This window comes from Sceloporus occidentalis, unplaced genomic scaffold (assembly GCF_023333645.1).
Source record: "Sceloporus occidentalis isolate IW3139 unplaced genomic scaffold, rSceOcc1.0.p SCAF_74, whole genome shotgun sequence".
Lineage (NCBI taxonomy): Eukaryota > Metazoa > Chordata > Lepidosauria > Squamata > Phrynosomatidae > Sceloporus > Sceloporus occidentalis.
Genome location: NW_028317054.1, coordinates 2640896 through 2666572, shown reverse-complemented (window position 1 = coordinate 2666572; position 25677 = coordinate 2640896). Strand labels below are relative to the sequence as shown.

The 25677-nt window shown below is 40.5% G+C and overlaps 1 protein-coding gene across 3 annotated transcripts in view; it reads right to left on the bottom strand.

The window, feature by feature from the left end:
- Nucleotides 1–25343, bottom strand: part of LOC149285952 (cytoplasmic dynein 1 intermediate chain 2-like) — a 34734-nt gene extending 9391 nt beyond the window's left edge. The window contains exons 1-8 of one of the 3 annotated variants that reach the window (XM_089494607.1): nt 25236–25343; nt 24269–24383; nt 18367–18511; nt 14756–14815; nt 13970–14085; nt 3795–3884; nt 3088–3250; nt 2709–2808 (exon numbers count right to left, since the gene is read on the bottom strand). In XM_089494607.1, coding sequence (XP_089350733.1) covers nt 2709–2808; nt 3088–3250; nt 3795–3884; nt 13970–14085; nt 14756–14815; nt 18367–18511; nt 24269–24383; nt 25236–25343 — 897 coding nt within the window. The remainder of the gene's footprint in view (nt 1–2708; nt 2809–3087; nt 3251–3794; nt 3885–13969; nt 14086–14755; nt 14816–18366; nt 18512–24268; nt 24384–25235) is intronic. The other 2 variants (XM_089494608.1, XM_089494609.1) reach the window with 2 other exon arrangements.
- Between the last annotated feature and the right edge of the window lie 334 nt (nt 25344–25677).

Sequence of the window (25677 nt, the reverse complement as noted above, 5' to 3'; positions counted from 1 at the left end):
CCGGCAGTGGAGAGATCACAGACACCACAATCAACAAGAACTGTATTTCAGTAAGTAACAGTAAGTTAACTGAATCTACGCGGAACGTTTTCTTCACAGCTGAGTTAATAAGAGAACCATAAACACAAGGTCGCTACGTCGAGCACTCTTTCTGGAACACTACAGGTGGCTCCTGACCTCTGAGGCCAATACACTAGAACATATGTTTTAGAGCAGCCCCGGCAGACCCTCTCCAGATGAGGCGCGGCTACGAGGCTTGGTGTCAACACTCAACAACGCTCAAAGCAACTCGGCAATGACACGTGATGCCATTTCCCTGATGCACGGCGGGGGCTGGGAGAACCAAGATGGCTGAACTACCCAGTGTGAGACGTATGCCCTATTAACCTCACATCCTACTGGGGGTTAAGGGAAGGAAGAAGGGGGCGAGTGAATGGCGGACAGAAGGGTGAAGGACAGAGAAACATATATCATGTTTAGCTCTTTATGTGTTGGTTTGTTATTCCCTGCTATGCAGTCGTGTGCAACACATTACAAGGAAACAAGGAAAGCGAGTAGAAACATTAATATTTAACCATCACCAACTCAAGTTATGAATGCAAATAGTCAGTACCCCCCAAAAAACTACAAAGAAAACACAGATTTTCAAGCAACAAATAAAACATCTCACATGGGCTACAGATCAAGGTTAAGCTCAATCTACTGCCGACAAGCAGTAAATTAGAAAAACACTTAATTGTAGCAGCCACTGACTACGCATGCGTCGCTTTCTAATAATGGGACGATAATTGTCTTTGCAAACTATCCCCACAAGGGGAAACAACGTCACGTATATTATCCTGAATCACAGAAAAAGGTCACATGCACGAAGGGTATCAACGTCAAACTCCCACCGGGCCTACTGAATTGCCACGTCTTATTACCAAGTCACAGGCATGGGGGCAATGAGTTCCCCCTGGACTTCAAAAGAATCATCATGTACGAAGCACCGTGTATTCAAACAACAATACTGTAATGGTATTCTATTCCTGGGAAATAAACATGACCTTAACCATGAGCGCTGACCCCTAAAATAGCTCAACTTATTGTGCATTTTTACTGCACATTTCCTAATGCCATCTAGAATTCAAGTCGACAGGACTGTTCTACTGGGATTTCTCAGTAACTATAACTTCAACCACTGAAACCGTTTGTTTTAAGGTGCAACATATCACTCAAACCATTTACCTCCTCTTCATTATACATGCTTCATTTGTTTTATTCCATTGAACTTGAGATTATATACATGTATATATTTATTATACACACACACACAAACATGAGCGTCATCTAAGTTGCAGTAATGAACAATCTGTTTTAACTAAGAACACACAAATAATTGCATTGTTGTAGTCCATATTTGATCATTCAAACATTCACAGCAAGTGAACCCCTGGACTTAGCAAACCTGGAGTCTAATTAATGAAATTAGATTGATGGTCTGTTTTAGAGCAACTGTGACAAAAAAAAGCACTCAAAGATTTTGCGCTTGCTATCCTCTAGAAGCAATCTGCTGATGTGAACCATGCGTCACAAAAAGAAATCTCAGAATATAATAAAGAAAAAACTGGAAAGGGTTACAAAGTGATCTCAAAGAGTATACATATCCATCAGTCCACAGACAAATTGTTTATAAACGAAGAAGACTTAGTACTGTGGCTACTCTCCCTAGAAGTGGGCGCCCAGCCAAGATGATGTCAAATGCACAACGCAGAATGCTCAATGAGGTAAAAAAAGAACCCTAGAGTAACAGCTAAAGGCTTGAAGGAATCATTGGAACTGCTTAAAATCTCTGTTCATGAGTGTACTATAAGCAAAACATTGAACAAGCATAGAGCCCACGGCAGGACACCACGGAGGAAGCCGCTGCTCTCCAATTTAAGATTGCTGTTCGCCCCAAATTTGCCAAAGAGCCCCACCCCACAATGCTACTGGGAAGATGCCACTACACGTAGCGACAAAAAGGAACCACATTCACACATAATAACATATCCCAATGGTGAAGTATGGTGGAGGATGATTTAGGGCTGCTCTGCTGCCTCAGGGCCTGGACAGCATGCCATCAACGAGGGATCAATGAATTTCCAAGTTTATCAAGGGATCATACAGGATAATGTCAAGAAGGCTGTTCGCCAGCTAAACTTGGTAGAAGTTGGGTGATGCAGTAGGGCAATGACCCCAAACATCAAAGTAAATGCTGTGGCGGGACCTTAAGAGGGCTGTGCGTAAACAAATGCCCACAAACCTCAATGAACTGAAACGCTTCTCCATTTTGGCTTTATTTTTGTTGAATAAATCACAACACAGTGTAATATGTCATGTGCTGTTGTTCATCTGAGGTTGTATTAACCCAAATTTTTAGACCGGCTAAGGAACAGACAACTTATGTACTGATATGTAAAAGTATAGAATTCAAAGGTGTACTTTCTTTTTCACCCAACTGTATACATACACACACATATACATACAAGGGGTTATACACAAATCACGATTCTAGTGTAAAGCTTGAAAAACTGTCTAGCTGATAAGACTGAATGGTACGGCCTGCTAACCAGACCTTTCCCTTAGTTGTTAAAATGATAAGACTCCAACTCAAAGTTTAAACAAACTTTAGACCCAAAGCTAATTTTACACAGATACACTTTGTAAATCTGGATTATTCACTTTACCTGAGAGGACCAATCCAAGCAGCTGACAACACGGTGTTTTGACCAACGTTCATCAAAAAACTGCCTGTTTAGGGATAACTTTGCACCAGCTTGTATCTCCCTGTAAAAGAAGAAGACCTGGAATCGTTAATACCATGGAAATGTAAAAGGATTGAGCCTACCTCATTCTAACAATTCTTTATTATCACTTCATCAGAGCAGGGCTCTCTTCTCCTTCTGTACTGGTATATTATGCTTTTCCCTACTATTGTTAAAAATTAACAATACAGAAATTATGTTTTTGTTAAATCTGCATTCTCATGTCATTGTAGTTGCCTTACAGAATCTGTTGACGCTAGGTAAAATGTAATAACAACAACAGTAATAAAAATAATAATACCCCTCTTTTTCTTCCAAATCCCTGCCACTGTAGTCAAAGAAAATATTGATCTGTTCAGACAGAGCACGTTCTACGATTCTGGTGCTGTGGTCAAAGAAGCTTATGAATTCCTCACTGTGAACAATCTGTTGCTTCTCCTCCTCAGTAAGTTCGTGGGGTGGAGCTAAAAGACCAAAAACAATAAAACACTTATTAAAAATACTATGAAAATGAGGATGACGATTCCCAATCATTACAGGTTTCAACGTTAAAAGCTATTTATTAAAAGGCAGGAAAGCATCAATATTGAAGTACAATGGGATCGCTTTGTGCACATCTGTGTAGAGAGGGGTCTCCTGAGCCCACCTGGAAATCTTGTGCAAACCAGCGATGTGGATGTGTCGGAGTATACTGAGTGTGCGCTGAACACATCTCCTGTAAGCAAAGATGCTCGGGGCAGAAGGGAAAGAGAACAAATGGAATAAAAGTGGCATTTGTGCATCTGGAAAGATGGAAAATGTTAATTTAAAGGGGATCCTCAGTTATCATGAAAGTGTATATTATGTTGGAATTTCCCTTAACAGGGCAATCACGCATGCTGTATATCCAAGAGGACAGTACATGAGACAGTTGAGGATATCGGCATTTTTTAATACAATAAGAGAAAGCGTACTGTTGAGCCAACTGAATGAAGTAACAAAGACTGGTCAGGACGTGTAAGTGTTTACCTTCACTTTTCTCCTCTTTTGTAGCTGGTTTTGACTCCTCAGGTACAATTGCTGGCTTGGGGGCAACCGTTTCCTCCTCTTCTTCATCACCTAAATAACAGTAAATACATAAAAAAATCAAAGCATAAGTTTTTCTGCATAAATTGTAAAAGTATTGTAAATTTCCCTTCCGTGGAAAGTTTTTAAAAAAAAATCAAGCGCATAGGTTCCAGCGGATATTTTTAACGTGTACCCTATAGAGAGGATCGCGGACGGCCCGATACCTACAAGAACATAAATACAGCCCCACATAGAGCAGTGATGTTCTGGGGTACAGAAGGCCATGTTGTTAACGTATTAATCCAACGGTACAGACTAACCGTATTAATACTTTCAACAACGATGTGTCATTTCCAACTAAATAATGCAGCTCGCTCCCTTAAAGCAGCGGCTGCTGTGCACAGATATGGAAGGCAAGCTCGCCAACGGCAACATTCTAAGACAGTCTAATGATCCATCAAGTCGAAATGGACAAGCGAGGCATCTGGGGGAATTAGTTCATTATTATGGCCTATTGAGATGTAAGAAAACCCATCAGACAAGTAACACTTCTGGCGTACAATACACATAAATCTGGGTGGACTAGTAATTTCCCTCTTCGTTTTCTTGTGTGGCTGATAACGCTTGTGTATTATCTTCCAGGTACATTATCTGTACATATACATACATTATCTGCACATACACATACATTATCTGTGTACGGGTGTGAAACATAATACACTTGTTGCAAAGCTGACAATAACAGCCACTACAGAGCGGTAACTGTTAATGCCGAGCATCGTTGTAACTGCAATGTAAATATATTCAGAAGACTGAAATATTACACTGAAGGGAAGAAAAAAAAAAAAAAAAAAAGATGTTTTCCTGCCAGTTCTAATCAGAGAAAACAGCTGCACAAATGTTGCGGCAATCAAAATACAATGGAGCTACTCAAGAAGTTTTAAATAAGAATGAAGGGCTCCACGAGGAAACAAGGAGTCATGGGAGGCCGCCTAATAAGTGTAGCGAATACTTGATCAAAGAAATCGTCTTGGCGTTTTTCGCAGTGATTCCGCACATGTGGCATGAATATGAAATGTGCAGGTTACTGGGGAAAGGTAAACATGTTCCAAACTACACGCGAGTGAAGAAAGGAGGGGATCTACCTTCCAAGAATGTTGGGGCAACCACAATGCTTCCTACAAATAATCTGTACGTTTTCCATGTGCGCCACATCTGGCTCTCGTTGTTGCTTTCTTTAATGTTGTGATCCAACCACGATCGGCCTTCAGCAAAATGTCAATCGAGACCAGCCAAATAAAACTGATATTTTTCTAGAAGCAAAGACATTGAAAAGATTTCGGATAGAGGAAACTTCTACTCCAATGGGCCAGGAACAGCCAGGTCTGGCACTGAAGCCGATACCGACTACTATTCCCATGATGCTTCCTATTTAATATGGATCATTGCATATGCGGTTCATAGCAGCTAGAGTGCCAATGGCTGCCATCCCCTAAGCTTGAATGTACCCCAGCATCATGAAGCATGAAGGGTACCTCCTAATGTACTGGCGTTCCTTGATTATTATTGGATTTTCCCCTCCAGGGGGGTCAGTGACATCAGACTAAAAGTAAAACCGAAATGATGCTCTCCTGATGTTTCCCTCCCAGACAGACGAGATTTTCATAGCTTTGATCTGCTCGGGGAGGCCCGGGGAAGATTCTGCCCTTACACATTGATTATCTTAGAAATTCAAATCAGTCCCATTTAGCAAAATGACAATCAGCAGCTTATTTTGTTTCAGCTCTGACAAGGATGCCTCTATTCCGTACCTAATGGCAGCGCAATGTTGTGCCGGGTGCCTCTAAAACGTGGAGACATCTCTAATTAAAGAATGCTTATAGTGTCTGAGCAGAATTGTTTAAACATGCACGTTTATTTGAATCGTGTTGTATTTAGTATAAGTTTAAACAGTGGTGTGGATTTCATTAATATTTCATAAAGAAAATCATCAGCTTCAAAACAAATCTCCGTAATTTGCAATTAAACATTTTTCTCTATGGTAAACATAGATCTTGCAGATTTTGGTATTTATGGGCAAAGGTTTTTTTTTTTATTTGAAAGGATACTTCAGCAATGTATGGGCAAGCATTTGTACATCAAAAAATATATTATATACTAATGACAAACAGCTAGATTTAACTGTACACTGCAGCTTTCAGAAAGAGTTTAGCATTGTATGCAGGTTACATTTGCATATCTTTTTAATAAGCAACAACAGTTTCAGAGGATGTTGCCACTACAACAAAAATATAATACAATCCGATCAAAATCTGAATAACAAACCCCTAAATATATCTATACATTAATCGTAGATTGCTTTCAAAGCTTGTTTAATGCCATGACGTGCCAGGTACGTCACTGGTCGTTAAGGGGTTAAGGTAATGCCACTCAAATACTATGGAAAGGGACAGCACATAAAAGCTATTCTCTCCTAACCCATCAAATACATTTTGTTTTGTGACTGAGGTCTCCATGTCACATACTACAAGATCACCTTGGTGGTTTGCCATAGATAAAAATATATACAGATATCTTCAGTACACCAAGGTACTTGATATACAATTGTGCTCAACCTGTGTACACTTGCACTGTGTATGCTGTGCTAAAACACAAAATCTCTCAGAAGCCTGTGTGAAAGTCACTGCAAAATAAACATATTTCTCTATGCATTTAGTATGAAGTCAAACAAAACAATACTTGCTGGATATCTTGGTGCAACACAATGGCACATTAATAATGCAGAATAAAGAAAAGCAAATTGCGGTGCGGAGAAGACTCCAAAAGTGGGGCTTGTGATCATTCTCTTAATGGGTCCTATCCTGGCATAAAGATGTCTTTCATTAGCTTTTAGATTGCTGCTCAGAGACAAATTCTTGCTAAACATAATAGCCTAGACTGCATTTTGCTCTGCTGACTTTCTGGATGCAAGTCTCATTTGCTACACGGTATCATGTTTGACAATGAGAATCTGAAACCAAAATGTATTTTGTTCAATGTTCATGAATAATGTAAAAGCCTAACACTGCGTGCAGGGAAGCACTGCTTGTAGGATGGTGTGACAACTACTTTGCATAATCACTACATATCCTACAACTGCAAACAGGGACCAGAAAATAACCCTAACGAAATGCAGATGAAGCAGTATTTCCTATTCCTGTTCTTTATTCACAGAGCCTCCCACGGTAAAGACTCCGCTGGCCAAACAGCCATGTCATCTGTCTGCGAGGGAATGGCAGCAGGAGACTAGAGAGAGCTTTATCTCCAGTAATGAGCATCTATTCAACAGGGGCTAAACTGGTTTGTCTCTGTAATGTCACTGACCCATGTTCAAAGTTATCCAAAGCATTAAATATATAAAAAAAAAAAAAAAAAAAAGTGGTCAAGGGACGTAGGACAGCTGCAAAGCCTTGGTCCCTAGAAGCTCGGCCAGCTGACAAGATAGGAGCTACCAGATGGCTTTGCCTGGGATTGTCTTTCTCCGCTACGGAGGTGGCAATGGGATGGCACTGCATTTTTCTGCTTGGCTGCTTCCAATCATGGCTTTCCCCAATGGCAAGAATGTGCAATTACTGGCACCGCAGGCGGTCCCCACTGACAAGCCTGTACCCCTGCAATACAAAACTAATACAGCTTGCGGGGTCTATAAACAGCTGCCAAACCACACACATAGAACGGGCGGATCACAAGTCGCTCACTTTTATACTGGTGGAAAAAAAACATCCTATAGGCAAACGCAATCTTTAAAGTGAAAGGATTTTCTGCAAGCTGTGGCGTCTCCTGTCAGAGCAACGTTATACTACAGGCCTAAAGATTACTGCGCATTCAAGAAACATTAAAATTAAAAACAAATGTAAAAAAAATAAAAAAATAAAAAGGTATGGCCTACAGAGTATATTTTTTGCACACCATGACTGGTGAGCAAACCAAATATTTCTGGATGATCTCATCATATATTTTCTTTATGTCACAAAATATTGACCAAAATTTGACTATATGAATTTACTAAAGTAGTAATCTATACTAGAAAACACAGAAATGCTGGGTTATAGGCTACTGTAATAGTCGACCAACATATTGCACACTATAGAACTCTTTTAAGGTGTAGTGCCCTAGAGATGTATAAACATTCATCTTATTTTTGAAGCATCCATGTGCACATGATTGAAAAGAATTGCACATAATTACTATTTCCTTTGGACTGATACAAACCCAGGGGCTATTCTTTTATAGCACAAAGTGCAATAACGATGGCTGACGGCTTACCCACTGGGTTATGCTACCGTAGCTGGGAAGATGTGTTGAGAATGTATTTATGTAACATTACAAATGCTGAGATTGCACAAAAAGCTGCAAAAAAAAATATAAAAAAAAAATAATCCAAGAGGGGAAAACCCTCTTTTTATTCCTTCTTCCTTGGGAGGGTAGCTGCTTTAATCCAAACGGTGAAACCACGCGCCAGCCCGACATTACTTGAAATTGAGTGATTTGCACGTTCTGACAAGTTTACAGAACTCGTATAAATGGCGTGAACGATTTCAATATATGCTCATACTTTTGAACCAAATGGTGAAGGTTAAAATCTTTTCTTTCAAGGGCCTCAATCAGCCACAAAGGAAAACAGTAATCACTGTCTTTTCAGCCGGCCCAACCGCATTCGTCAGCCCTTTCTCCGTCAATGCAGCCCGAGCAATCAACCTGCCAAGCATTGAGAATGGAAAAACAATCTGAAAATACAGGGTATAATGCACCTGCCAGTGAAAATGGCCATTTCAAGAAAAGCTAGTGATCTCAGTGACCCCGCTGAGGAGGCGGCAGTGCAAAGGGGAAAGAGCGTTTCAAAGAATTCTTACTGATCCGCACTCCCTGACACTCCGACGCTTCTTTACAAAGCATGCCAGTTAGTGCTTTTGTGTTCCTCGGAGAAAGAGAGAGGCAAAACAATCATGGCGAGGCGAGGCGGCGGCGGTGGGGGGGGGTACAGGGCGTAAAGAGGAGTTTACAAGGATTCAAGATAGAACGTGGTGCAAATCTGTACCTGGAAACTGTTCAATAATAAAATGTAGTGATCATCTAACAGACACACTTGATTTATTTGGATTTGGCAAAACAGCCATAAACTCTCAATAATAAGAGAATTCAAAACAAAAATACACCTTATACTTCTCGACACCCCGTTCCCTCTGGATCGTAAGCAGGCCCTTCTCACCTGGTGCTTGTCTTAGCCTGTCGGTTCTAGTTCTGCCAGATCCTTTTAACGTATGGAAATTGTTGGCACTACGTAAATAAAATAAAAAGTAATCCTGGCATTGTGCTGTCAGAAATCACTTCCCTGAACAAATGTATAAAGCTTACATCAATGGATTTTCTACATTACCTTTTTTTGTAATAATAGGGCTTTCGTTTTATCGCTCTTAAAATAGAGCGCAGAACGGAAAATGTAAAACAAAGAGGAAAAAAAAACTTCACATGATTTTTCTTGCTGTAAAACGTGCGTCACATCATCTAATCGATGAATATTCATGGCTGTTTGCTAAGTGGTTAACGCCATGCTTTTCCTGACAGGAGAGCTAAGGTTACAAATAAAACGGTAAAACGCCAGAAAAGTAGCAGTTGCCTTAAGAAAGGAGAAACCCTCTTGTCAATAGATGCTAAAGCCCGGTTTAATGAAGCAGGGAATCTTTGCGTTGAGATAACATCAAAATTGTGATGTATTTTGGTGAGATGGAAAGAAAAAAACAGCTCTGTGAATTAAGTCGCAGCCAGCAATAACACGACGGAGCGAAATTCCAGTTGTCTGAATAATCTTTTGCTGCGGAGCAGGTTAATCAAAGTTAAATCATCTGTGAAATGGGTGTCTTTTGTTAAGCTCAAGGTGTCTTCATATCAAGAATTCTAGCTGGATTTCATTTGATTTTTTTGGGCCTGCCTGAAGGAGGAAAAAAAAAAAAAAAAAAAAAAAAAGAAAAGAAGTGGCATGCATAAACAAGGACGTTAAAACATGTATATTCAGAACATGTCTATCTGTCACAGAAACGCAGGCAGGATCAACGATAATTTATTTTTAAAGAATTCCAAGCACAAATACTTTGGAAGACCAGAGCCTGGATCCAGGTAATTCGCGTAAAGAAAAAGGTTATTGGGAAATCTAATATCAAGTAACACCCCCCCCTTTATTAAAACACGGAATACACATGTAATAGTTAATGACGTTTAGCGGTTGCCAATGGGTTATGAACTCAACGTCTTAAGACACAGCGACATTATTTTCCTGATCCACCACGAGGATAATAATCAGAAATCCGCTATTTATAGAGTTTCATTAGGAAAGTGAATACAGTCTTACCCAGACACAGAAAATTTTATTTGTTCATTTTTTTTTAAACAAAATTGAGTATTTCTTTTAATCAATTCTTTGTAACATCACAGCACAGTAATTTGGTACCTAGAAGCCTAATTATGGCTTAACTATTAGCCTATTATTAGAAAGTCCTTGACAAAATGTGAAGCAGACATTTAAAGGTGTAAGTACAGTAGTCACCAAGTAGATGTCCATCACCGAGGCCGGAGTTCGGCAAATGTATAGAGAATAATGGTGGTTTGGAATAAGTTACTTATTTTTATAAACCCCACCAGAGAGAATTATTTAGCTGTCAGTCATGCTACACAATAATCAAGCAACGACACAATTACCATCGCAAAGATCATATTCTAGCTTAAGCGCCAGTTTAAATCTCAGTTTTCCCAAGTTACACGCCCAATAAATATATATAAGTCTTTAAAGTGGGGGGGCAGCCTATATTCGGGGTTCTCACCCGGGCAGGCAGCGGGGTTAGGATACAGATCCCCCGCAGCGGTGCAGGGGACCCGTATCCTACTCTCCGATCCGCTCAGACAGCCTCCCCTGCCAGCACTTCCCACTGGGCGAGTGCCGGCACAGGAGATTGTCTAAGCGCATCGTGCAGACGTTCACCGGCAGCGGTGAACGTCCGCACGATGTGTTTTACCTCTGCCCCCAAGACTTACCAGAGCAGACTCCCGGGTGTCTTTCGGGGCCGGCGGGGGACACCTACGCAATACGCGTATACAACTTCCGGTGCCGGCACATCCGCTGTGTCCCAGCACCGGAAGTTGTATACGCGTATTGCGTAGATGTCCCCCGCACACCCGGGAGTCTGCTCTGGTAAGTTGGGGGGGGGGCAGAGTGGCAGCATATCTTGGGGGGGAGGAGGATAGTGGCAGCATATCTCGGGGGGACAGAGTGGCAGCATATCTCGGGTGGGGAAGAGTGGCAGCATATCTCGTGGGGGGGGGGACAGAGTGGCAGCATGTCTATTAAAAAAAAAATTTCTTTAAAAAAGCACCAAACTTTTAGGGTGCGGCCTATACCAGGGCTTGACAAATTTGTTGTGAATCGAGGCGCCAGCTAAAAAAGTTAGGAGCCAGGATTTTTTTTTAAACTAACAGTTGGTCAGAAGTGATCTGAACATCATCAGCCCACTTACTAAACTCACAGCATTTGACCTGGAAGCACCCTGGACTTTCAGGTCAGTGCTGGTTTTTGTTGGGTTTTTTATATTATATATATATATATATATATATTTTATTTTTTTTTTAACGCTTTCAATGCTGATGTTCCATTTGAGCACAGCATTGACTGATATTTAGTCCCCACAAGCTTGTGGGGACAAATGTTAACCCCTGCAATGCCACAAATGTGTTATACACAATTGTGGAATTGAAGGGGTTAACGCTGCCCTGTCGCTCTCATGGAGCGATCAGGCAGCAGGGGGATGCACTGAACCCCCTTTCCTGAAGCTGCCTGAGGCAGCTGAAAACGCTATTGCTGGTTTTCCTGCAATCACGGTTTCAGCCTACAGGATTACTCCGTGGGAGGGATCTCAGGCTCGGGGGCGGGCTCTGAGTGGCTGTGCTGTCTGCCCAGACTCCTGGGCAGACAGCAGCAGCAGCGCCCCCGTGTGGTGACGCGGGGGCATTTTTTTGTGGATGTAAGAGGCTGACAAACTCCTAGGCGCCAGGACAAAATTCTGAGTCGCCATGGCGACCTGGGATTTGTCGAGCCCTGGCCTATACACGGGGACGGCCTATATCCGAGCCAATACGGTATTATTTATTGTTTTATATAGCGCCATCAAATTCTGTAGCGCTGTACAATGGGTGGACAGGACATAAGTAGTGTGTAACATAACAATATGACATACAGAAACCGCAGGTGAGGAAGGCCCTGCTCAAAGGAGCTTACAATCTAGAGTATATATATATTTAAGAAAAAACATTATAAAAAAAACGGAGTTCCTCTATACTGTAGGGTTTCTCTACGGTCACCCTGCCACCCCGGCCCGATTGGTTATATAACATGCTGGCACCAACTGGGTTCACTGAATCCAATCGATTGTTAAACTGGGAGAACGGGAGACACTGGAAACAGCGAGATAAATTATTACAAATATCTTAAGAACTGCCATATGTCACGTTAAACCATTAACACACCACACTGTTTATGCCATATTAGATATGGAAATATGGCACAAGTTATCTTTAAACAATGTTTCTTTCAGTCGCTACTTTATGCAAACAGGCATCTTCAGTATATGCGTGAGAACTATTATCACGCAAGGCAGAGTTTAAAGGGACAGTAACGCAGTCCTCAAACTTCTAGAAAGGGGAAAAATTCCTGAAACCGGTTCTTGCGGTCTCCCGGTTTCAAGGAGTTATTCCAAACGAACCATACTTTTAAATTCAGCTATTTATTTGGATTCACAATCAAGGCAGACGGACCATTATCGGGATTCTGCTCCGGCCTACAGTACTACATGAAGAGATTGTTTATACCCTTATGCTAAATAAACGGACCTTTAAGTAAATAAATACATAATCCACACAGTGTAACGGACACCAGAATGTTAGACACATAAAGGGCCATAAACAGAATATCTTGTTTCAAGAGGTGCACAGAAAATGGCTAAAAAGTAACTTCCTCGGATTTAGATCATTTTCACGTGGCTCGTTTGGACATTTTATAAGGACGGTTTTCATGGGTTTGTGGCGTTCTGTATTCATTATATCACACTTCTTCTCTTTTAGGGAAGAATGTTTAAGTTTTAAAATTGTAGCGTATGTCTGTGAATCACTTCAGTTTCAAAATGTGAACTTGCGTCTGTGAATCACTTTGGAGTCCCGCTGGGAGACGAGCATTATATAAATAAACATTATTATTATGCTCCTGCCGTGGATAAATAAAAGGGCTTTCGAGGCCGTCACTATACAGCGGCTCACAGCTGCCATCTAACCTGGCGGTACGTGTTCTCGTGGCAAGGGATAGATTTTTACACTGAATTGGCAAATCTCAAGCGCATCTTGCCCAATTATTTTAGGGATGATTTCTGGCACCTGTCAAACACTTATTTAGAGACGCATCTAGGAATAAAAGGAGAAATGTACGTTCATTTATTTCACAGAGGCCAGATTTTGGGAATCGTTTCTCGAGAGCTGTCGAACCTGCGAATCACACGATTTTATCTTTTCAAAAGCAAATGAATACATACATAATGTGCACGATCTCGTCACACGTGACGTTAACTTTTATTCCGTGGCTGGTTTGCCTTTATCCTGCAGAGCGCCACATTTTGTGGTCTTGTATCAAGATTACAACTTTTTGAAGAGGTGAACGTGAGCAATTTACAGCTTAAAAAAAAACCACATGAAGACATACGGGATACGACCCTAATCTCGAGGGTAGAAATAGCCAGCATACTTCACGGATAAAACAAGTAAACTAAGTAAAATAAATAAATAATTCACCTCTCCCTGTAGGAAACTAATATGAAGATCTTATTTTATCCAATGCTCCTGTCGGCTGAAAAGTAAGGTCTGAGGCAAGAAATTTGCAAGTAATAGTTCTGAAAACCCAGATAACTCATCAGGCTTGGATATGGTAAAAATCAGAAGAGAACCAAATGAATATTAAAAAGGCATTAAATATATAATATAAATATATTCAATAGTAAAGGCATAGATATAAGTCATATAAATACAATCACTTTTAATTGATATGAAAAATGATTTTAATAACTCGCCTTCATTTTCCGGCGCCACGACTGGTGTTTGAGTTTCCTTGGTGTATGTCACGGTTTCTCGTGGAGGGAAGTCCACCTGCGTGATCTTAGCCATTCCAAGTTTAATGTGACCGCGCCTGTAGGGGAGGAAAAAACAAGGTAAAAAAAAAAAAGGAGAAAATAAGCAGAAGCTTTTTTGTAATTTGGTCGGATGTCTATTAGACCCCATGCCTCATAATACCAACGGTGGTAAAGAATAAAACGGCTCAGTCTTAATCACCTTGACAGGGACTCTAATAAAAGTCTTTGGAGTGACAGACTTCTCAGCACTGCCATAAAGAATCAGAAATATACCATATGAATGATAACGGCAGCCTCCACGTCTGCAGATAAATGACGTTCACTGCATTGTATTTTATCCTCAAGGAATTAAATATATTGTCCATGGGACTTTCCCAGGGGCTACATCAGGGCAGCTTGCGTCCGGGGTGCCTGGTGTTTGCGCATGCACACGTTTGGAAGCTGAGGAATGGGAAGTATTCATGTGCCCTTAGTGTTTCTGCCACGTGCAGTGGGGTCGACTAAATGGGCTGTGGACCTGCACGGGCTTTGCAGCCTTATAGAACGTTTATATAATGTTACATAGAATGTAAAGAGAAATAATACAATAATCAGAAAATACTGGGCTGGCCTAGAATAAAAATAGTATATATGCTTAGGCTAGGTTTTAAAATATACAATTAGTTTTATGGCATACAAAAGATCAGGAGTAATATTAGCAGTATAAGTAATAAATAGTTACAATACCCCAAGTCAGAGTCAGAGTGCAGCTGAAGAACGGACGGGTCAGTATCCCAATGGAGAGTCCTGAGGCACCCATGCAGCGTTAGCGGGAAAGGTCAGATGTTAGTTAAGCAAACATACAAGAATTGTCAAAAACTATCGTGTGCGCAGACGTTATCACCATATAACAGTTAGTGGACAGAATAATTAAAGCACAACGGCCATGCGGTTAGCGATCTGTAAGATGTTGGCTTTCGGGAGGCACTTAAGCAAAACCTGAACAGGAATCGGCTCCGTTCTAAACTCGATGAAAAGAATTTTGACGTTTTAACAATATCTCCAGTACGAGTGCCATTTATACCAATCACCAGCCAAAACATTAAAATACCATCCCATCACTCTCCACAGTCCATCTCACACGACTTTCCAAAAATCACATAGTAGAGTTTCCATTCGAGAACAATACTGACGTATTATTATTAGATTCTCCGGGTAGCCATTTAGCTGCGTTTTAGTGAGATCTAGTCCCGCAAGGAGCACTTTGACTTTTTTAGAAAAGTACTTTTAGACTACATAATGAAGAGAGTATGATGGGTTTCATCGCCATATTACACGGATATCAATAGTGAGCTACTGTTATTAGATACATTTGGTTTTTTTTTGTTTTTTTTTTATATATAAAAGCTTATCTAAAAGCCAAGTTTTTATTTTCTAAGTTTGCAGAATCAATGCCATGTGCCCCTGTATGTTTATATACATAATGGTCACCATCGATCCATATCTAGGCGTCTTTACATTTCTGTTTAAAAACATTGTGAACTCCCCGAATGTGTTACTGTGTTTCCCATCCCGTCGGAGACGCGATACTTCTGTCTCCAGCGTGTGATCCCGGGCTGGGTGTGAATGATCAGTATCTGGTAACATCGCCTACAGCATAAAACATGTGCAGGAAAAGGGAGAACACATCGGCTCTTCGGCGAGGAAGCAATCTGCATTTCCATGGGGATCTCGGACTGATAGAGTTTCCAAGATGTGACACTGTCGTAATTATAGGTTAAGCATGGCCTCAGGCTCAGATGTGTCATTTCATGGGAAACCCACCATACTTTCCATATATATATATATACTAGAACCCAACGGAATTGGACACGGCTGCTTAACCCTCACTCTCTTCTGCGCCTTTCAAGTTTCCGACATTGGCGCAGGGTGACATTATAAGCTGAACCCTTGCATTTAAATGGTAGCCGGTGAATCCCTATTGATGTGGATGCACCGCAACATCCGTGCGACCAGATACAGTTTTGTCCGACGGGCTCCGTAATTAACACGGTGCAGCGTGCTTGGGACTGGTAATCCTAAACACAGGACAAGGCCAGGGAAGTGGGAACTCGTTGATATCTGCTGTCAAGTTCTATGACTACGTTTAAATTGACAGAGAAGTCAAATGTTTTAAACACCAAAATACTATATTCCTCTGCATGTCACGTTTCAAATGAATGACAATTTCTGTACCCAAATGATAGAGAGGATTGATTCTATGGGTGATGACGTCAGATGTCAGGGGCTTACATCAGATACTGCTTATAAAGAAATTCACATATAAAAGGCACAGTAAGCCTTCCACTGGGAAGAAGATATAGGGTCTTCTATATCAAAGGTGGAAATCTAAATGCAGATCCTGTCAACAACTGGAATTGGTATTTTATTCTACAAAAAATGTAATAATGTTAAACGGTGTGGCCAAATGTATACAATTTTCACTATCCTAAGAAAAAAACTGGATCATTTTAAACGTTTCAGGATCTATAGTGTAATTATAGAAGAGGGCAACACAAAGTTTGTTTTGGTCTTGTGAGCACGAGATTTTCAGACCGCTGAGCAGCATGAAGAACAAGAACGTATTTCTTCAATTATTGAGCTCCGTACCCTTGAGATAATAATTTGTACAATGTGCTCGAGAGTCATTAAACGCATTAAAGTGGCGCTGTGTTGTTTCTTCTTAATGATTAACCGTCTTTTGAGTGTCAGAGAATTAGGAAATATATCGCTTAGTTAAACGGAGGGGTAATTTGTGAAAACATAACAGGATATGTTACGTATATATAACGACACAATGATGGTCTAAAATACCAAATGCTACTATGCAGCGCTATACTCCATTCACACCGTCAGTTATTATTCAAGAGATAAACAACACTTTGTCATATTAATGAAATAATATCAAGGGATATGTTAAAACCTCTCTCGCCACCGGAGCTATGACGTTAACCCTACAACAACGGAGAAGGATAAATATATGTACATGTTATACACAGACATTAAAAAAAAGGTATATGCTTTACTTCTTGGTAGCGGCGGCTTTATCACTGTAAAATAAGCACATGCAGTAGGTTAATACACATCATTGATTGTCTTATATATCAACAAGACTTCAGCACAAGAAAGGTACCTTCAACTAATGTGAGAAAGTGATCTATAGTAAATGTATTAATACACACTGAAACAATCACAGTGCCGGCGGACGTGACCACAGTCCCAGTAACAATACGCTTTTATTTATCTGCAGCCAAACTAATAATTATAGCCTATAAAGAGTTAACTGCAGGAGGATGCCCTTTTTGCTATATTTTTACTTGCCCATTGGGATATATTGGCGTCCGTGTGCCTTATTGGCTTTATTTACTCCTTTCCTTATTTAGATAATACATCTGAGGAAGTATTTCTTTTGCCAGGGGTGCCAAAGACACTTGTTAAATTATATTTTTGCAATAAACCACCTAAGCCGGCAATACACACTAAAAAAAAAAAAAACAGACTAGCTGGGGACAGATGGCAGAATAATACTTTGCATAAAAGAGAAAGAATGATAAACTGACATTTTTCCTTTCTACAGTCACATGACTGATACAAACACACAAAGCACTGGCGTGATACAAATATAACAAATCTCAGCACCAGAGCGGCTCCGACGCCAAAACACATTAGTGGAAGGTATCCCAGGAAGCATTGTTAGTTAAAACATGCTTAAAATTATGCGAAAAGAGGGTTATTTATAAAAAAATAGAGCAGATTCTAGTGGAAAATGTTAAAAGTGGACTTATCCCCATAGCAACCAAAGGAATGTACCAATCAGAAGCATCATTTCATTGGTTGGTATCAGAATACTTTCTCAATATCGCTTATGAACATTTTGATTGTATAAACACGACGTAACATCATCTGGTTGCAATGCGGAATCTACAGGTTAAACACGATATATTCTCCATGCCAGTGAACAGTTCAGTCAGACATAAAAAAACAGGGATTATCCTGAAGATGGACTGTTCAGGGTTATATCCCGATAAGCGACGCCCCAGATCCCCATTTATTTAATGGGTCCCGCGTAGACACAGTATTTTAAACATTTTATTGAGTCTTTACTAGCAATGCTCTAGTCTCTAGATTTCGACTCACATGAGAGAAAGGCCCAGAGGGCTAAAACCAGCGGGCGTTTTCTAGGGGCTACAAGGTGCGTCAGCTTCGCACAGACACATTGTTTCACAACTAACGGGGTCTTAACAGTTCCAATGCTGTAAATGCTGGTGCGCAAACAAGTGCTTCGTGTAGAAACAGTACAAATGTTCATCGGCACATACCTCGCTCCACCAGGCCCATCTCCAGAGTCTTGGCTTCCGGCCTCACTTGGGGTGCTCACAGATTTAGAGGACGGAGACGTTGGCGGGGGGACTAAATAGTGAAACAGACACGTATCCTCTGTTACTATTCGCAGGGGTTGGACCGCTTAAGATGTTTCCAAAGCAAGTTAACATGAAGGGTTCAAAACAAATGTAAAAAAACAAAAAAAAAGGGGCGACAAAACCAGAAGAATGGATAACCAAAAACAAACATGGATGGAGATGAACAATGGGAGGAAAGAGAAGGAAAGAGAGTGTTACAAATCACATGCTAGATTATTCATGCATCCAAATAGGCATAAACATGTCGGTGACATACAAGGAAGGAGGAATGAAAAGTGATGAGAGAGTTTGGGGCGATTTCATTCCAATGGTTCATACTTTGTGCAAATTATTCAGGATTTTACGTCGTGTACAGCCTCTGAGCCATCTGCACTCCTCTCAAAGCAGATCCGTCACACGTTGTGACAAACATATTAATCAGCACCGTAATCATTTATCGGTAACTGCAAAGCGGAGCCTCCTTTAGGGGCCATTTTCAGACGACTTGGATCGCTTCCGGTACATTCAGTGCTGTGTTAAAGTATTCGCTCGTTCACGATTTCTTCTACTTTTGATTATTTGTCACATTTAAATTGTTCAGATCATCCAACTAAATTTAATATAAAAAGAATACAAATATATACACAAATATAAAATGAGTGACTGCGATCAAATGTTTGCGATAACCGGAAATGATTCTTTTACATCGATGTCAAGGAGTTTTGTCCACATCGATGTCCAGACTTTGCTTTGGAAGTTTAGGTCCACAAATTATCTCAAAAGTCTTGGGGTCACGAAGATGTTTTTTTTTGCAAATGTGAGACAAGCCTTTGGGTTCGTTTTGGTCAGCCGTGGTCAGCCTTGTGCTGTCCCATAGATGCCATTTATCTCTTATTGAGGGAAGTGAGGCCAGCAGTACTTTGCATGTTATTCTGGGTACTTCTGTGACCTCCTGCATGAGTTGTTGGCTAGGTAAAAGTTGCATTTTATGTTTACTTGCGTTATCTTTGTTTGATATTAAAATTAATTTGATGATCTGATGTCAAAGGGGCAAAAATTGAAGAAATCGGACAGGAGGCAAATACTTTTTCACAGCACTGTAAGCTTTCTTATTAGAGATTATTCTTTTGAAGGAACACCCTATCGTCCCGATTATAGACAACACTTCTTAACTCCACAGTGCAGTATTTTTCAAGGAAGAAGCCGAGTTCTGTTCCTTGTAACTTATTGCTAATCACCTTTGGCATCTTTACTCACTAAGGGCCATAAGGATTTAGTAATTTTTACCCAAGTAATGACGATCCTAAAAAGTCACATTTCACCTGAAATAACCCATTCTTACCAGGTGCGGTGGCAAATGATTATGTTTTGTTAATGGACTGGTAGTTAATGTAACCTCTATGACCGTGTAAATTCACCTGCTACGGTGTCTCTTAAAATTCAGAGTATCTACGCGCTATAGGAACCTACTGCCATCTACTGTTCAACCCTACGGTATACATCTGCCCCATTAAAGAAACCGGCCCCTTCTGGTGCACTACAGGCACTACATATACATTGGATGTACAGTTTGCTGACAACAGTGTAATGATATTTTAGGCGCATTCAGTGCAACGCCGTTCTACGCGCATTCAGTGCAATGACATTCTACGCCCATTCAGAGTAACGATATTCTACGCCCATTCAGAGTAACGATATTCTACGCCCATTCAGAGTAACGATATTCTACGCCCATTCATAGTAACATAGTAACATAGTAACATAGTTCATAAGGTTGAAAAAAGACCAAAGTCCATCAAGTTCAACCTATATACATATTGTGTCCCTACTGTGTTGATCCAGAGGAAGGCAAAAAACCCTTATGAAGCAGATGCCAATTGCCCCATACCAGGGGGAAAATTCCTTCCCGACTCCAAATATGGCAATCAGAATAAATCCCTGGATCAACGTTCTGTCCCTATTAATCTAATATCCATAACTTGTAATATTATTGCTTTCAAGAAACACGTCCAGGCTCCTTTTGAACTCTTTTATTGAGTTTACCATCACCACTTCCTCTGGCAGAGAGTTCCATAATCTCACCGCTCTTACTGTAAAGAACCCCCGTCTGTGCTGGTGTAGAAACCTTCTTTCCTCCAGCCGTAGAGGATGTCCCCTTGTTATAGATACAGTCCTGGGTATAAATAGGTCCTGGGAGTGATCTCTGTACTGTCCCCTTATATATTTATACATAGTTATTAAGTCCCCCCTAAGCCGTCTTTTTTCCAAACTAAATAACCCCAATTCTGATAATCTTTCTGGGTACTGTAGTCCTCCCATTCCCCTTATTACTCTGGTTGCCCGTCTTTGAACCCTCTCCAGCTCCACTATATCTTTCTTGTACACTGGTGCCCAGTACTGTACACAGTATTCCATGTGTGGTCTGACTAGTGACTTGTACAGGGGTAGAATTATTTCCTTGTCGTGGGCATCTATGCCCCTTTTGATGCACCCCATGATTTTATTTGCCTTAGCAGCAGCTGCCTGTTATTCAGTGTAACGATATTCTACGCCCATTCAGTGTAACGATATTCTATGCCCATTCAGTGTAACGACATTCTACGCCCATTCAGTGTAACGACATTCTACGCCCATTCAGTGTAACGACATTCTATGCCCATTCAGTGTAACGACATTCTACGCCCATTCAGTGTAACGATATTCTACGCCCATTCAGTGTAACGATATTCTATGCCCATTCAGTGTAACGACATTCTACGCCCATTCAGTGTAACGACATTCTACGCCCATTCAGTGTAACGACATTCTATGCCCATTCAGTGTAACGATATTCTACGCCCATTCAGTGTAACGATATTCTATGTGAGACAGTGATCACCAGCTAATGAGTACGCTGTCACTGCCACAACATACAGAGAAATGCCACAAAGCATTACTACAAAACAGCACAGAAATAGCTTAGTAAAAGGATTTCTCTGGATTAGCGATTTCCTTTTTTTGTTAATTAGCATTTCCATGAATCTTCATTTGTGTGACTTTGTGAACAGAGATTACGCAAGTACATATTTACACATAGCCCCAAAATGGCTAATGTGACGTTGCAAATGGCAACAAGTTAACTGCTCAGACATAACATATACATATTAGCAAGTGTACTCATCTTTATAAAGATGCAAACCCATGTCCTCATAGCTAATATGATGTTCCTTCTAGTTGTACTTTATGACCCAGTTTTGTCCGCACGTTAAACATATTCAGATTGCTACAAAAGGGACTCCAGCTGAATTTTTGGCATAATGCTTAATTGTGGATTAGCCGCGAACAACGTTTTTATTAAAGCAAGTCCTCGTGAACGGTAGAGCAGTTAAGTAGGGGTGTGTGTATTGTGAAACTTCTAGGATATAAAGAAGGAGAATCACTTGGAATCAAAGGAGGCACTGCTTGTATCAATAAGATGTTCTTAGTTCTTTCAGAACTGCTGATAAGTTACAAAGGATTCTCAAAGCCATTTACATTTAAATCCTCCCCCCAATCCTCCCCCTTTTTTTAAGCGTGTAATTTGAACAAGAGTAAATGCCTTGTAGAAATATAATGAGGCATGAGAAGATTAGGTCTGCCCCCACCATGGTCTCAGAGATAATACTAGAGGGCCAAGTGATTCTCTGCTGTTGGAATAAATCGGTGACAGTAGTTTGAGTCCCGAAGCTCGTCTTTGTTGCAGTAACTGCAAAAAGTCAAACCACGAGGCTGTCTATAACAGATGATTTCTCCTATATCATGGCGGCTCACGTGTTAATTAATTTCATTCAATGACTCCTTTTTAAAAAAATAAAAGCATTTTAATTGAAATTCTGCATCTGTAACGGAAGAGCCACACTTTGGGGCAGAACCTATGATTACTAAGGTTAATGTGCCAGAAAACGTATTATTTTGAGTTTGCCCCACGCCAGCGTATTCTGATAGCTGCCTAGATCATAATTTGCTCCAGAGTCTTGTTTTTTTAACACTATATTATAACAGTTCAGATTTATATACAGATGGAAAATGTCATTCTAACACTTAAGCATTAAAGTAAAACTTTTGTTCAATGTAATTTCGCTCCGAATTAAAAAAGGGAATTAAAGCCCTGCCTCATCTGCGAAGGAGAGTTTCAGAAAATGTTATGTTCTCTGCTGGCATTTTATTAAAAAAATAATCTACTGTACGTGTATTTATAGATTAGTAACTCCTTAATTGGAACGATTGCCTAGTTCAATGTGCAAATATTAGAGAGGGGCAACCTGAACATGCATTAATATATTATTACAACTGTATCATTGTTTTAGGCTCTAAAGAGAACATTAAGTCGCAGATTTAGGTCATCTGAATAGGGGGCAGATGAGCGGTGTGGGTAAGGGAGGTCCTGCTGGTTCACAAAACAGAAACAGCAAAAAGCTGGCCTATTCCCACTGACTTCCAATGCCTTCTAATCCCCGGCTTGGTCTGAGAAGGGGGTGAGAGCCGGCCACCTGCAGGGCTCGGCTCAGCCTCTCTATCTATTCACCGGAAGGACACTTCTTGGAAACTGTAGCTAACAAACCAATTAATGGTGTTTAGGATGCAGACACCTGGCCAAAAGTAACTAACCCTAAACCGCCAGCACACAAAAGGGTATAATGAGGCTTCGTACAGCTTTGTGCAGGTTTACACAGAGGGAATGGCACATTAAGGCAGGCATCAGAGATAAATGTCTCACTGCATTAACTTTTGGTAAAACAAAGGTTTAGAACATGCATGTGCTCTGCAAAATGTGGCTGGAGAAAGACTCCAACGATAGAAGATGCCGAGTGGTTTAGATTTCCACCCGTATATAGTTATAAATATATTAGCGGTTATTGGAGTGATAAGAAAATAAATCTATGATGATTAACTGCAGTTGATTTATTCTTATATCATGGCAATTCCAAACGTCAGGTTTTCCTTTATTATTCTTTTAAACCAAAGGCCCAATAACCTCAACGACAGACGAGGTTGTACTCTGCAAGCATTTATCATCACTGGGTTCTCCCTCTCAAACATTTAAAGGGCCAGGTAAAGTCTATTAAAACTTACAGGGGTTTGTGATTTCCAATTAAGTCAAAGGGCAGTCGGTTTTGGGATGCTTGAATTATCTAAGAATTCACATGGATCGGAGGTGTAAGTCTAATTAAAAGATGTTGTATATGGGATTTATACCGCTATCACTGAGAGCAGAGAACGGCACAAAGTCTTACCTCTGCGGCATTAATACGAGTCATCAATGTTAAACAGCGACGTAAGTCTAAAATATTTAACAAGACCAGTTAGGAAATAAGCCTATAAAATAGTCTTATTATAAGCGGTGAAGCAGCCTGCATCCTGATGGATGCTGATCCAGTCAATGCAAGAATTTATTATTTTATAGATGGTGGGGCTAATCTGCTGAAGGCTCATGTTGCCCACAGAGTGATTTTATGTCACAGAACAGCCATGTGCACAGTATATCAGATCATTATTTAAAACCATTGCTAAATAACCGTTTGTGTCACTCTATACAGCAAAAACAAAATAATACCACTGACTGCTAACATGACTAAGTGAGCCTGTTACCAGAAGAAATAACATTCTCAGTCAGACATTTTCCACTTAGAAGGTGGAAGCAGAAAATTCAAACCATCACATTTTGCTGTACAGATTTCCCTTGAAAGAAAGCTATTCGCACAAGATCCGTATGACCATCACAAGAGTGTTATGTACAGGCGCAGAGCAGGCAAACATGCGATACGGGGCAGTCACCATCCCATCATGCGTTTCCAGTTCTTACCCAGCGGTGGCTCGGGGGTGATGCCCATGCTTTGTAGCAAAGCTTCGGCTTCTCTGCGTTTTTTTTCCAAGTCAGACTCTTCCTGCGGAGGGGGAGCATCCTTCTTTTGATCTGTCTGAAAATAGGAGACATGACATTCCTAATGACTTCGCGGTATGGCTTTTCTAAAGAATGTGTACTGTACCAAGACAAAGATACTATAGACATGATAGTATCCCATAATATTCAGTTTAAAAGACAAACTTGAAAGTGACGCTGCCTCCTATTAATTTCTTTTAGTTTTAAGCACACAGAGATAGACAACCCCAACTAATATGTGAATATTTGTGCACTTCAATAAGTATTTTTGCATGTAAAAGTTACTAACTGGTGATCATTATAGTGAACTGGATCCAAGCAAATATAGACTAAGGTGGGGTTTGGGCGCCCCCTGCTGCTAGCTTCATGTCACTGCGACTGTGGAAAAAGCCATAAAATCATAAAATAAGAGCAAACGCCTCCATTAATAAATACAAAATGCACAGCTATGCCACCTCCTGCCACAGTGGAAGAGAGCATTGTATTGCTTCATATTTCTGTGTGTGCCGTTATATCGTTGCGACCCAGGGGATCAAAAACAGTCCTACATTTTTGCACATAAAAGCATTCACTAACTCGGAAACCTCTCTTATATAACGCAGCGTTAAATTGCCAAATAACCCGGACCAGTCACAGTGAGAATGGGAATAATTGGCAGTGGGGCATCAGCAAACTTTTCTAAGGATCTATTGGATTATTGCTTCCCATGAATTTGTCTCTGCAAACCACATACATCCCAATCATCTTAAAATACAACCTATAAATTGTTTTAAAAGATTTATTGATCAGTATGTTTTGAATTGAATGCAGAATGGATTCCAGAATTTGGATTTATGCCGGGAACACCAGTTAAATATTTCCAAACATAAAATACACAAATCCAACTTACTTCTTTCTTTTTCTTCTCCTCTTCCTTTCGTTTTTTCTCCTCCCTTATCTGAGCCAAACGCTGCTTCTTGCGTTCCAGTTCGGCCTTCAGCTCGCTTTTGTCAGACATGATGAAAGCCCTTTGTAGATAAGATATAAATTCACTTTTTTTTTGCCAGTTCACAGACCTACTACCAGCACAAAGAATGCAGAACATAACAACACACTTATAATCTATAGACCGCATCACAACGCGCTTGTTGAGGCACATTACCTCTGTGATGATTTTCAGATTTGCTCTCACACAACTCTAAAGATTTTTCAGGAGCTTCATGCCTGTGGTGGGCATTATTTTCATTATAAAATACACCACCGTTAACCACGCAGCAAATAGCAAGATCTGAATCTAATGAGATACTGTCATCCAGCTTAACACAGGACTCAACCTCAGTCAGTAATTATGT